The 13,629-nt window shown below is 34.1% G+C and overlaps 1 protein-coding gene across 7 annotated transcripts in view; it reads left to right on the top strand.

Moving 5' to 3' along the window:
• LOC148949448 (actin-binding LIM protein 1-like) overlaps window positions 1-13,629 on the top strand; it is a 150,961-nt gene that overhangs the window by 104,428 nt on the left and 32,904 nt on the right. For all 7 annotated transcript variants that reach the window (XR_016142134.1, XM_089093480.1, XM_089093479.1 and 4 more), the window contains exons 7-11: window positions 2,065-2,216; window positions 4,374-4,442; window positions 8,695-8,881; window positions 11,062-11,301; window positions 12,517-12,644. Coding sequence is in view for 6 of the 7 variants with exons in the window: in XM_089093480.1 (XP_088949606.1) it covers window positions 2,065-2,216; window positions 4,374-4,442; window positions 8,695-8,881; window positions 11,062-11,301; window positions 12,517-12,644 (776 nt within the window). In the remaining variant the exon portion in view is untranslated. The remainder of the gene's footprint in view (window positions 1-2,064; window positions 2,217-4,373; window positions 4,443-8,694; window positions 8,882-11,061; window positions 11,302-12,516; window positions 12,645-13,629) is intronic.

Here is a 13,629-nt window from a genome sequence, read left to right as displayed (position 1 = left end):
AGACTGTGTTTGCTTTCATTAAAGTATGAATATTACTAGAAAATGTGTACTAGTTTATGCTTCATTCAAGTAATTGATTGAGCTGCTATTTACAATGCATTTAAAATTTTAGTATGTAGCTTAAGTTTGCATGCCAGTCTTGTATGCCGTTTTGAATATTAGCAGAATTTTGTTATTTTTACGTTATCTATGATAATACTTTATCTTTCTTTTAAATTCAATTTTAAAATTCTTTTTTTTTAATTCGTGAGACCTAATGCTTACTTGTCTTTTAAGTCAACTAAAATTCAAAAACTGCCCCAACCGAATCATATTAAATTCTGTAATTTGCAAAATTTTGAAGAAAAAAATCTGCATAAAATGGCTTTGAAAATAACAACGTTTAAAATTCAAGGAAAGTAAGAAAATTCCATATGGGAATTAATATTTCATTCTCTGGACAATGACCGCTGAGTGAAACTTCTTTTTCGGTATCTCTTCTTCTGATTGCTGTTTTAGATTGTTAGTCCCCGAAAATCCAGGCGACATTGTCTCGGTGTTTCCACTCTGGTAACTGATAACACATCGGAGAAAGGGAAAGCAGAAATAAAGATATAGATAGAAGCACGTTTAAGAACTAAGCACTAGATCTATGTGATAACGCACAATAATAGCTCCGAATGCAAGATATATCTGAATATATCCGAATAAGATATATTAATCAAGTGTATGGAGAACCTACTTTCGACATTGTTCATTTAAAGTATTAAAACTATGATTTTCATGATCTCGAATGTCAAGAAGCACTTCTATGGGTGTAAGTTAAAAGTCCTACTGAACGGCTTGAGTTAACGGTATCCGGAAAATACGTCCATTTCTCAAAGTTTTTTTGATATTGGATCCACTGAGTTGCTATTAATGGATATAATAGCATATCTGGAAGAAAATATTCAAATATAAAAACAAAAAGATAAGGAAGGCGTATCCACTGTTTCTTTTTTTGTAACTCTAACCTCTGTGGCTTTTACGGAAAGTGTTGAGCTTAGGCTGAACTGATGTATATGATATTACAATTTGGAAAACTGCGCATAATTCTTGCATAGAGCCAGAAAGGATGCTTGTCGCTTGTTCTTGAGCTACAGACTACAGTGCGCGATCTGAAGTGGAATTGCAAAGTCTTTCAGAGATAACTATCTAAAGCTGCCTCACCAATTCTTCGCTTCATCAAGCCATATTTCTACTTTCGAGTAAAAAGCTCCGTTTTAGAGGCAGTTCATATACAATTTTCACTAGAAGTTAACCTGAAACTGCTTCAGATATACGACGACTCTTTGGTTCCATTACCCAATGTTTTGTTTGAATAGTAGATAGAAGAACTTAGAAACACTAAAATAGAACCATTTTCTCACGCGTTAGAGCATACTGCTTCTTTTACTAGCCATTTCTGATTGTGATTTCGGTTGAATTTGTCGTTTGGTTATCTGCGTTGGGGAAAAGTGTCACATGCCCGTCCTAAAATTTAAAGATTAAATAAAAAAAGAAAAAAGTTTTTTTTCAACTGAAAGTAAGGAGTAACATTAAACCTTATAACGAACAGGAATTATTCCATATCTTAGGGGAGTTGTCCCCTCCTCTACCTCTCGCCCGTCACGATAAAAAATTTCGGTGCTTTAAAAAAAGATTCTTATTCCCAGTTCAACGGTGCTTGTGTTTCAGCAGTCTTCTTAATGAATTTGGGGAAAAAGTCAAACTTTGAAAATTTTGAGAACTTGAAATGTATAGAACGATGTCAGTAAGAGTAATGCTATTCCAGGGGCCTGCTTGTATTACTTGTAACTCATTGGACTAAATACAGACGCTCATATCTTGTTAATCTTTCTAAATATGAAATTCTGTTAGAGGTAGGAAAGTCTTTGAAATATAAAAATTTTAAAATTGTTGCTTGAATAAACTATTAAATTTTCTAATCCGACAAGCAATCACAGAACTGGCTTGATCCCAAATTAAAACAGTTTAGTCACCGAAACTTTTTGGCAATATGGCAACTATGTTTTTGCATAATATTACGAATGTTTTTCCTCGTAGGTGCTGCTATTTGGCATCCTCGATGTGGACCAGGTCCGGCTGAAGGTGGAACGATCCTTAATGGAGGAATAGCAAATGTGTCCCAAATTTCTGAGCCAACTTCAGAGGGCAGAGAGTCAAGAATTAGTTCTTCTGCTGCGAGTGAAATTCAGGTATTTCGTTAATTCAAATGATACAAAAAATTTCAAATACGAAAGAGAATCCCTTTTGAAGGACCATAGAGAGGGGGGGGGGGCAAAACACATTGTTAAATATCTAGGGAGGTAGGAAAATTGTGTAATTTTTTATTTTTCAATAACAGTCCTAAAAAAAGCAATTGTTCAGCAAAAATACCCAGTAAGAGGAATTTTTTTAAATCTAGGGGGATGTGAGCACACAACCCCCTCTTCCCTAAGTGAAGCCACAAGGTAGGGCTTAAACCCCCTAACCCCCCCCACCCTGGATACAGCCTTGCACACATCCTAATGACTTAAATGTATAATAAGTTATTTCTGGCAGTCTTGTTCTTATTTGATTTTTCTACTATTTTAGGCAATCCTTTTCCCTGTTTGCTACTTACAAAAATGCATTTTGTTGAATGCCGTTTTCTTTCCTTGTTATGTAAGGTCTAGGCTTATTAAAAAAGAGTCAGGATATCTGATTTGTGCAGGTTAGGGGGAGAGTAGCAAAGATATGCGATCTAAAGACTGTAATTATAATTTCAGATAGTTTATAATTATCTAATAATGTTTGATAATTGCAGAAAAATTTTTGGAACGAAAGAAATTAGGAGGTAAAAATTCAGAAAATAGTATCACCACAGGTTGTCATAATTCTCCCAAGGCGGATTTCTATAGAATGACTGAAACCGTCTAGTATTATAATAAAAGAAAAAATAGGTTGGGACCAAATACTTTAACAATTTATTTGTATAACGATTAGCTAGTTCCGTAAGAGATAGAACATACTTTTATTTCGCATTTGAAGATTAAATACAGATGTCTGTATTATATTTTGCTCTGTCTTCTAAGGATTGTAAACTTAACTTCACATCACTGTGATTTCACGCAGAAACGTAAGTTTAGCACTTTGTTCCGGGCATAATGAGGTATTGTAGTATACGCTGAAATATCCCAATGCAACCGGCAAATGGCTTGCGCAGAGCAATATTTCAGAGGAATATTTAAAAGATCGCCATACTTGGGTTTTATTCGTATGACTATATATTGTGTTTTGTTATATCTAACTTGGAAGAGCAGTACTTGGCTATGTCCTAGTATTAGGACAGAGCTAGGGTTTCCGCCTCTAAGCTGTGTCGTTATTTATTTTGCTTCTTATTTTCAGAATGGCACTGTGTATGACATGGCGTAGCTTTACTTGATTTCGCTTTTTTTTTCTTATAAAGGCTTTATTTGTTTTGTTGATGCCACACCTATTTTGTGACCCATTGAAGTTCCTCCTCGGCCAAAAAAAAAAGAAAAATCAAGAAAGACAAATATTTTCGTGTTGTATTAAAAAAATCCATGCCTTATCGTGGTATTGTTCTTAGAATCCATATTGGGGTTTGCACCCGCTGATGATAAACTCTGATGAATACCGAGGAGTGATGCATTTGCACCACTTGTTGAGTGTATGCTGCTAACGGTGGCGTATATATACATATATATATATATATATATATATATATATATATATATATATATATATATATATATATATATATATATATATATATATATATATATATATATATAAAATACATATATAATCTCAGTTGAGTATAGAATAGGAAATTTTCAATGGGAAGTCCAAAAATGATATTTCTAATATGCATGGCGATCCCTATATATTTTGAAGTTTGGTTAATGTACCTCCAAAGAGGTCAGTGCTACTAGAGAATTAGTTTCGATTAGCACGTTTTTCGTGTTTTTTTGCCGTTGTAAGTGTAAATGAGCCAGAATTAAAAGATGTCCTTCTTCCTTTTATCCCATTTGCATATTAAATAACCACCCATATAGTGTCCCAGCTCAGTAAGCTACTACGGATTTAAATATTTGACTTGTTTTGCAAATTTTTAAAATAAAAGGTAATTGACTGCTTTTCCTACATTTTGGGCAACTGTGCTCGAATTCATCTATATGTTTGAATACATATGGATTCCTTTTGTATTTTTGAAATTTTCAAAACATTCAATCTATTGATGAATGTAATCTGCTAATTATGTATGGCTGGGTTTTCCCTGCTGTGAATTTTAGTCTTATTTGGTCCGTATGCTTTGCTTTATTTAGCTGTATTTAGTTTTATTTTGAGTATCAGCTTTTTCTTTTCAGTTTTCTCGCTCGCGTACCCCCAGCATAAATGGATCCGCATTTAGTCCTTATAGCAGCTATTCCAGAAAGGTTTGTATTATTGATTGCTTTATATAGATTGATCGTGTTAAATTTGATGTCTTAACACATGTAAAACCCTTATCTGAAAAATATTATAAGAAAGTTCCTACTATAATGACCAGGGGAAAGACTCCTACGTATCTTTGATCAGGAAGCACGCTTTTAGAGAAAAAAAACTTTTAAGCTTTTTTGAGACTCGCATCGCAAGTCTTTAAAATATATCCGCACTTTTTTATCGCTTCACAACTTGTTGTAAAATTAGGCATAGTGAACTGAAAAACTGAAAATTCAGAAAGGGCTGCTTACAGGGTAACGGATAAGACTTCTTAAATAAACCCGGATAGTTCTCCTTTTATGTATATGTTACCGTGTATGTCCGAAATCTGGTTAATGTCGACATTTACCGGTTAATGTCGAAAATTCCTTTTTCTCTGCTTGGATTCAATTAGCTTTGCGAGTCAGCTTTTTCGGTCTTATGCAAGCTATGATGGTAAGAGTTAAAGTTAGGTTAGGTTAGATTGTGTTAGTTTAGGTTAAGTTAGGTTAAATTTGGTGGTAAATGTCAGTAATGTGTTAAAAACATAAGCTAACCTGACCAAACCTATCCTATCTAAACCAATCGTCATCGAACCTTGGATGATATTGAAAATGTTGACAGGCAACGCTGACTAAATCCAAAAAGAAAATATATATATATATATATATATATATATATATATATATATATATATATATATATATATATATATATATATGTAAAAAGTAAAAAATACGACACTGGACTGTACAGTCCTTGCCGGCGGTGCCGATCACTGTTTCTTGACCCTTCAGCCAGGGGGTTGAAAGTCAGCAATCCTGTGCTAGTACTCACCCTTCCTGTACCTTCTCCGATTTCTCCAGTTACCCATTTAGAGCTGGGTCGACTCTGGCTAAGCTAATTGTGGTTTGTTTAAATTCACCATTCCTAGGCATGATAAAACTTAGAACATTACAACGTCCTGTTTTTGTAACAAGATGTTCTTTTGATTGTAATATAACATGCAAATCATCGAGACTATTGACATTAACAACGGTGTTTTCACTGAAGTAACACTATGTAATGTTTTCTTTTTCTGTCACGTATCACAGCTCATAATTCTCTAGGATAAATGCCAATTTCGGCTTTTTGAACTAGACAGTAGACATATAAAATTTCTCTAATATTCCTTGTGTCAGATATTATGACGTACTGATAGTTAAAATTTAAATTAACAGGTTACATCTTTGAGTAGGAGGACGAGGTCAATTTAAAGTTATTGAGGAACCTGTCGATAGAATTAAAATGTTTACCTTATTCCGCCTTTTAATAATAGGTGAAATTACTGCTGCTTATGGATTATTTTGAATCAGTTCTTCCATTTCCTTATCGTTTTCAGTACATTTTCAGAATAGATTTTTTTTGCCGCAAATTCTGAGAAAACTTCAATTTTCGTTAAGGAAGATCGATTTTCAGTATCGACAAAATTCTTGCGGGAAAATTACTTACCGAATTAAAAGTTTATATTTCTCTGAAACGGAGAATCGGAACTTCTTTTCCTCCAGTGCACCCCTGGGTGCCACGTACCAAACTCAGTTGCTTGTTCATTTTTTTTAATTGAACCCTGAGCACCGTGACACCAGTCTCGAATTTCACCCCTTTTCCAGTGACCCTGGTAATTCAGGATGTGAAACTTTCAATAACAATCGTGAGTAAGAATTTAGAATTTATACCAAAATTACAAATGATTATAAATGTTAGATTATTCATTTGAAATTTTTCGTCCCTAAAATTTTTGCACCCTGGGCAAGTGTCCCCTCTGACGATGCTATATATCGACAACCATATGCAGCTAACATATATCAAAACCACTTTCAAGTTATCGCTTTGTAAGGCTAGGAATTTCCCTGGCATTGGAAAGCACATTTAATAAAATTATTTTACTTTCTTAGTTAGTCATTTCAATTTCTTATACACTTTACGTATCGTGGAGGCTGGTCCAAATAGTTTTCCCTGGTACTTTAACTTCTGAATAATGTCAATTGACTATCATAAACAGGTTTAAGGGGTAGAGCACAAATGATGTCTTAAAAAACATACGTTTCCTGGTAGCAATCGTGAGTAAATTCTAAAGAGTAGCCGATCCATTTTTCATTATTGTTTCGGATAAATCCTATGACTTTGGATAATATTTTATGTAAAGTTTAGCTTGTTGAAATAGAAATGTTTGCCCTAGTAACTTAGCATCGTTGTAATTGAATTATCCTTATACGAATGTCCCTATAATTGAACAGAAATTATTGAAATAATTATAATAATATTGAATATATTTGAAAACTGAATAATAATACTTCAATATCTGTTTATTCTTCTTAAATTACAGTAAATTAATTTATAACAAAAGACCAAATTTTATTTTCTCTCTTACGAAACAAAAACTTGACTTTGGAAGACTTGTCAGGTGTCCAAATATTCGTTCTTGAAATTATGTTCATGACCACGCATTCTATTTTTATGAAACTTTGGCATAAATTTTGGGCGGCTAATTTACTTGGCTTAATTAAACAAGTTTCAGACTGAGATGTCTCATGTTTCTTTGCTAAAAGAAAGTTTTTATATAATTACATATTATGCATATCTTTGTAGAATTTTTAGAAGCAATGTAACATTTTTTCTTCGTTCTTATATTTTTGCTATATGCTTCAGTGACATGATAATTATTTTAAGAATAAAATGATGTAGTTTTTTTTAATTGTGTTGTTCCTATCCTTTGATATTAAGCAAAATTATATAATTTTATATTTACAGAAAACGAAACGAAATAAATTATTTTCTCTTAGAACTGTGGCTGTTTTCCGATACATGACATAACATATAAGATGGAATATATTAAGTTCAATTTAGATTATCTGCACACAGGCATGATGGCCTATTTATTATAATTTTGGGATTGTAAACGGTTTAATCTAATGAGAAAAAGAAATTACAAAAAAAATATTCAGTGTTTAATCAACATGTACTTACGGCTTTTTGTGTTTTCTCACACTTCAGTATTTTTATACTGTTAATTTAAATTTGCTTTTGATCGTGAAAATTGGTATTTGTGGCTTCTAGCATTTATACACGAAAAAAAAGCTTCTTGGTTAGGAAGCACTAAACTTAATATTTTCAAGCAATCTTCGTTTTAAGTAATATTATCTCTAGAAAAGGAAAACAGTTTTTAGTAATTGTATCTTATTGAAAATTGCAGGTATGCAGAAATACTTCATTCTAGAGCTGTAACTCGCCATACTGAGTGGTTTTCCGATTTGTAGGTTTCAAGATTTGCTGGTCACTTGTACTAATCGGAATAGATATCTTCGCAAAATTGTTGTAAAATTTATAGAAGCACGGTGCTTAGTGCTACAATCCTGAGCAATAGACCTTTTTTTTTTTTTACCAACTTTTGTAACAAAAATGGGGAGGGGGGGATGACAGCCCTAATTGTCCACTCTGCAGGCAACTTCATATTTAATTCAAAACCTTGAAAAATATACATAATGTGTTCCGACTTTGGACTGCCAAACTGGCCATTAGTGTGGGAAAATACGCCAGCAGTTATGGAATTAAAGTCTTTCTGCCAAAACATATTGGTTCAAAAGTATGTAGGGAAAGGAAAAAGAAGATTCCACTAATAATTTTCCTCAATTGCTGTACCTAAAATAAGATCATTTCCAGGGGGGTTCAGGGTTTGAACCCCCCCCCCCCCCCCCGACATTGTTGTCTGACTCGTAAAACAAATTTTTGATTCGTTAAAAAAAAATTTAACCCCCCCCCCCCGAAAAAAATTCTGGGTACGCCCTTGAGCTAAACATTTCTCAATGACATGGACAATATCCAGTATATCATCTTTTTGGAAGGTGTTTTTCTGGCTGTAGACTGGCTAATAAAAGTGAAAGGAAGAAAAGGAGAAAAAAGGAACAAAGAAAAAAGGGAGAAAAAGGATAAGAAGATTATTTGTGCAATTGGTAATTTTTTTACTGTATGTTTAAATATATTTTCCAGCGGATACGTTTTCAACCTTGATCAAATTTGGAGTTTATTTTCACGTGGCTGTTTGTTTCATCCTTCTTGATGACCTTTCAAGTTGTGTTTAATTTGCCTAATGGTAAAATCAATCCTTTTTCTTACTGAGAATTAAAATCGTAGTTTTATCGTTATAGTTGTAAAAATCTTGTTGAATTTTATTTACATTTTTTTTTTTAGTACTCTGGAAATCGATCATATAGTCCTGGTTTGATGCTACGTGATTATAACAAAATGCACCCAGATGACATTAGCCGTATTTATACGTACAGCTATTTGACCGCTGAGCCGACTCAGGGATATATGAAGAGACCGATTGAACCTTATGATAAGCCTCCGAAGTCACCCCATTTTCATCGACCAATTTGTAGGTATCCTTTGAAAGGTTTGAATTGACAGGGCTAATCAACCGCTGTAACAAAAGGAATACTGAAAAGACTGTTAGAATAATATGTAAAATACATGGCCTTCAGAACATATTCATAAATTTTTATTGATGTCATTTTGGGATTGATTCATTGACTTCTAGAATATTTTGCGCAAAATAGTCGTAAAAATTAATTCAGGTCTCCAGCTATGTCGATGCGCTCAAGGTTGTCAGTCGCCCTGGGTCCTGTTTTTGACACGCGTGACGTAAATTTTTCAACATAGAAAGAAGTATAAGTCTCAAATTTGTCTCACATAAGTTTTTTTTTAATTTTGATTCAGTTGAATTATTCTTTTCCTTTAGCGTTTTTTGGAACAGCGTCCCTTACAACCCGATAGGATGCTGAATACTCTGCTGTTGTCCAACGCTCTTCTAAAAATGATGCTGGGAAGTCTCTATTCTGTACCCTGTTTACTGTGAATTTCTTTCTTTGTCGGATAAGGGTTAATCCCTTGTAAAAGTAATAAGACCGAATGTGAGTGTAATATATGTAAACAGCTTCCCTATTGGCGAGATGGAATATTGCTCATTTAATTTCTTCGGCTGATGAAAATGGCATTAGCTCTAACAGATACTAATTTATGGTTTAGCTCTCATCTGTAAAAATTTACTTTTATACAAATAGTGAGACTAAACGCATCCGCATGCCTCTACCATCTGAGCCATGCATCCTGAAAAAGTCACGGAAGTTTCAATGTAAGCATAGAATATAAAAATTAAATTGCAGCTGTCTATGTTAAATCCATTTTAAGATAAATTATTATAAGACATTAAGAAATGTGAGAACAAGATAAATTTCAAGAAAAAGGGCCAATCGATAATTGGGAGTGGATAAACAAGTTCATGTTTTGCTGTTGTGAATAAATGATATTTAATTAGTAGTTCACACGTTCTTGCCTGGAGACAGAGAGGAAAATTTCTCGCCAGATGATCATCTTGCTCCAGAATTTCAACATCAGCTAGAGGAAACATCGTATAAAATGTTTTTTTTTTTATATATTTCATACTATATAGGACCAAGGGTGTATCCAGAATTTTTGATTTGGGTGGGTGGGGTGGGGGCAAAAAAATTTCAAAACTCATAAAAAATTTGTTTATATGCATTTTTTTTCGTTTTTGTGAGTCGGACAATTTTTTTTTGATTGGCCCCCTACATACGGCCTTTTTTAGAACATATATAGTGAATATGATGTACCATCTCTTATGATGACGTTATGCATTATGATTTAATGAAACTGTGACCTTCTAAGCTGTGACTTACCTTTGTTCTTTGCGCAGAGGTCGAAAGTGAAAATTATATGAATATTTTTCACGTTAAAAGCTAGATGAACCATATATAATTTTTTTTGCTACTGTATTGACCGATGATATCCAAGAAACTGTTTTGTTTTTTTTTCATTTTAGATATGTTTTTAGTCAAGTGATAACTTGTGCCAGCCTTTTACTTACACTGAGTAATGTGTAGTTGTCTTTCCACCTTGTGACTTTTTTTTAACACGTTCCATACTAAATTTTTTTGTCTGTCTTCTATTTAAGTTTCAATTCTGCTATTTTTGTGTGTGGTCATGCGATTAAAATCGTGGTAAAATCAGCTTTTTCGTCTTTAAAGAATCGTCTAATAAGAATATTTTGGTTTAAATAGGATTGTTTCTTTTCCTTGACCTTTTTTATGTTTTGTCCATTACTTAATTAAATTAAATTTAAAAATAGAATTTTGATCTTTTATCTTTCACCAAGTCTGACATTTTCTGAGGTGTTCGTATACGAGGAAAAATTCCCGGTATGCTAGAAAATTTTGTCAGGTGTGAAACCAGAAGCTACAAAAATACGCTAATATTGTGGATTCAGGTTTACTATGAAAGCAGCTTAAACGGGACGGTTTCGAGTTCTGATGATCCAATTTCTGACTAGCATGCTTTTGTTATTTGACATTCATTTATTCGTGAAAAAAGATGAAAAAGATGTTAACATCAAATAAGATTGCAAGAAGACATCATTGATTCTTCAAAATGAGAAAAAGAAAAATATAGAATTTTACACAAATATTTATAATAGGGTTTATTCATAAGCATTTTTTCAAATGGTAAACCATTTAAAAGTTTTTTGTTTTTTCCTTGCAGCTGCTGGTTCGAAAGCAAGAAGTCCTTCATACCCTGGCTATCGAACTTCTAAGCCAGCGATGAAAGTACTTATTGATTCTTTGGAGAAGGAACATCCCCGGCCAAAATCTCCCCATATGAACAACGAAGAACCAATTGAACTCTCCCATTTTCCCTCCGGCCATCGACCAAAGCCTGATGAGAAAGCGAAAATCGAACGAGATGACTTTCCAGCCCCACCTTATCCTTACACTGATCCAGGTTGATATTCCTTTGGATTTTCGTGATGTTGTAACAAACCTCATCCCCGAATCTTAAACTTTGCTGTTTAAATTTTGCTATGTGTGTCACCCCGTAAGCTAAAGCACGTTCCGTAGTTGCTGTTGTTCTTTAGCTATTCAAAGAAATGCCGGAATCACTCTTTGTTTTAATTAGCCACTAAGAAGGGTCCTAAGTTAGATAAGGCTTGGCATTACACTACAAGGTATGAGATACTACCCTCTGTAACATTGCGAATTGAGCAAGTGTAAGGATCTCCATTACCAAGTCTAGATTTCTACCGAGTAATCTGTCTAAACATCAATTCAAGTAGTTAGTCTTGAGTCAGAACCAAACTTCTTGGTTTTCCGGGGGCACATTTAGTTTTGAATAATCGACATTCAAAATTCCAAACTCTTGGGAGGATTCTTATTTCCAGAATTTGTAACTGGCTTTAACCTGATTTTTACCTAAGTTAGCTATTTAATCTAAAATAAAAAGCACTTTATCCGTTTTCTATACCGTCCCTCAAACAGTACGAAAAACTAACCCCATCTAGGAAAAATGTAAAATACTTTTTTTAATCTATATTTTTCTTGAGAGAAATTTTATAATTAACCCTAAACTCTTTGTTTTGGGTTGTCGCGTGTAAAGCAGTTAATTTTTATAGTACTGGAATTAAACTGATTCCAAATAATGCGTCGCCAGCTATCTTTATAGCCCCCCCCCCCCCAATGAATTTATAAGGAATACAAAACGTTACGTGCAAATCATTTTTGATGTGAAACACAACAGAGGTCCCATTTATGATGAAAAACCTTTTTGCTGCTCTCTTTAAGTAGAATGTCTTCTATCCTTTTCTCGCACTTGGTAATTGTGTTGTTCCTGTATTATTTCTTTGTTATTTTTTTTAGAAACTCGTATTTTATTTCTTTGAACTAGACATGAGAGATTTTTCTCTAGTTGGCTTTGTCAAAACTGATTCCGTAGAATCTGCATTTTAAGTCCTGAATCATTTGGCTTTTTGGGATAAATCTGCAATTAATCTGGCAGTGGGAAATCCAATTTTATTGAGAACTGTGCTCCTGCGCTCTTTTGTGTGTCGTTTTGTTCTAATCAAGGGGAAATAGGGTTTATTGTTTGATGCATAGTTGTCGAGATCAATATTTTTTTTTTCCAGATATTTATATTATTGACTTTTTGTTATTCTATTGCTAGAGCGACGACGACGTTGGTCTGGCAGTGTCAAAAATATGTCTGTAGCTGGTTCTGATGGTGAGCATGACTACGAAGAAGAAGTTGATTCAGACACGCTCTCGAGTCACACAGACGATCCCAAACTTAAGGTACGATCAGTGATTTCTGATTTTCCGTACTCAGAAAGGAAATTAATATTTATTTCTGTTGACTGGTACTTGGGTTACTTATTTGATATTTAGGGCCTGCGGGGTTTTCTTTCTGTTCTCCTGGAGAGCGGGAGCGTAGAGGAAGAAAATAAGAAAATGTTCTTAAGTATTCATGCTCTCAACTTTCTTTCCGTTAAATCCTTGGTCCTGTGGTAGCAATATTAATTGTAAGCTATCACTGCCAATATATTTTAACATGTAGCAGCTTCGTCTTCTTGCAAGCTGCATTTTCAACTAGCATAAGTTATCACTAGCATACGTGAGCAGAGCCAGTTGGATATATCGTTGGTTTGTTTCATTTTGCATTTTCTAAGTGCATCATTTACAGTTTTTCATAAACTGCGCCTGGGTTTTTCTTCTTCTTATCCTTAGCTTTCATATTGGAACTTAATTACGTCTTATTCTATACATGTTATTTCCTCGAGATACTCTTTATATCATTATATAAAGCATCTGTTGCAACTAGTCTCTGGTGTAGACAGAAAGTAGATTGTATTTAAAGAATATAGCATGAATGCATGACTGCTATCTGCATTATCTTTAATCAAGAATTTAGGTAGGTGTATAGGTCCTATTTATACACCCTATCGCTCACCCTTCACCCCTATCCTTACCCTGTTTCCACACCCCTCCTTCGAGAAGAAAATGACGTCCTAAGAGCACGCTACGCCGCACTTACCAGTCAGATCTCTGCTCTGTTAACACGTTCCTGCAACCCGAGTGGGAAGACGTGCTGGCGGCAGCAGAATATCGCGAAGGTTGGGGACTCCTTGTCGATACCCTAGGCGTTTCTGGAGGCACAGGTCTAAGGATAGGTCCTATTTTAAATAGATGATCTGAGTCAAAGGCTTTAAATGTTACGGATGATAAAGAAGATAAGTCAAATAAACGAAGATATTATTTCATGGGAACCTAACTATAAATA

The sequence above is a fragment of the Artemia sp. Qi Xiang Cuo genome, chromosome 8, assembly GCF_049724085.1.
Source record: "Artemia sp. Qi Xiang Cuo chromosome 8, ASM4972408v1, whole genome shotgun sequence".
NCBI lineage: Eukaryota > Metazoa > Arthropoda > Branchiopoda > Anostraca > Artemiidae > Artemia > Artemia sp. Qi Xiang Cuo.
Note: the sequence above shows the minus strand (reverse complement) of the source record. Positions and strands in the feature narration are given on the sequence as shown.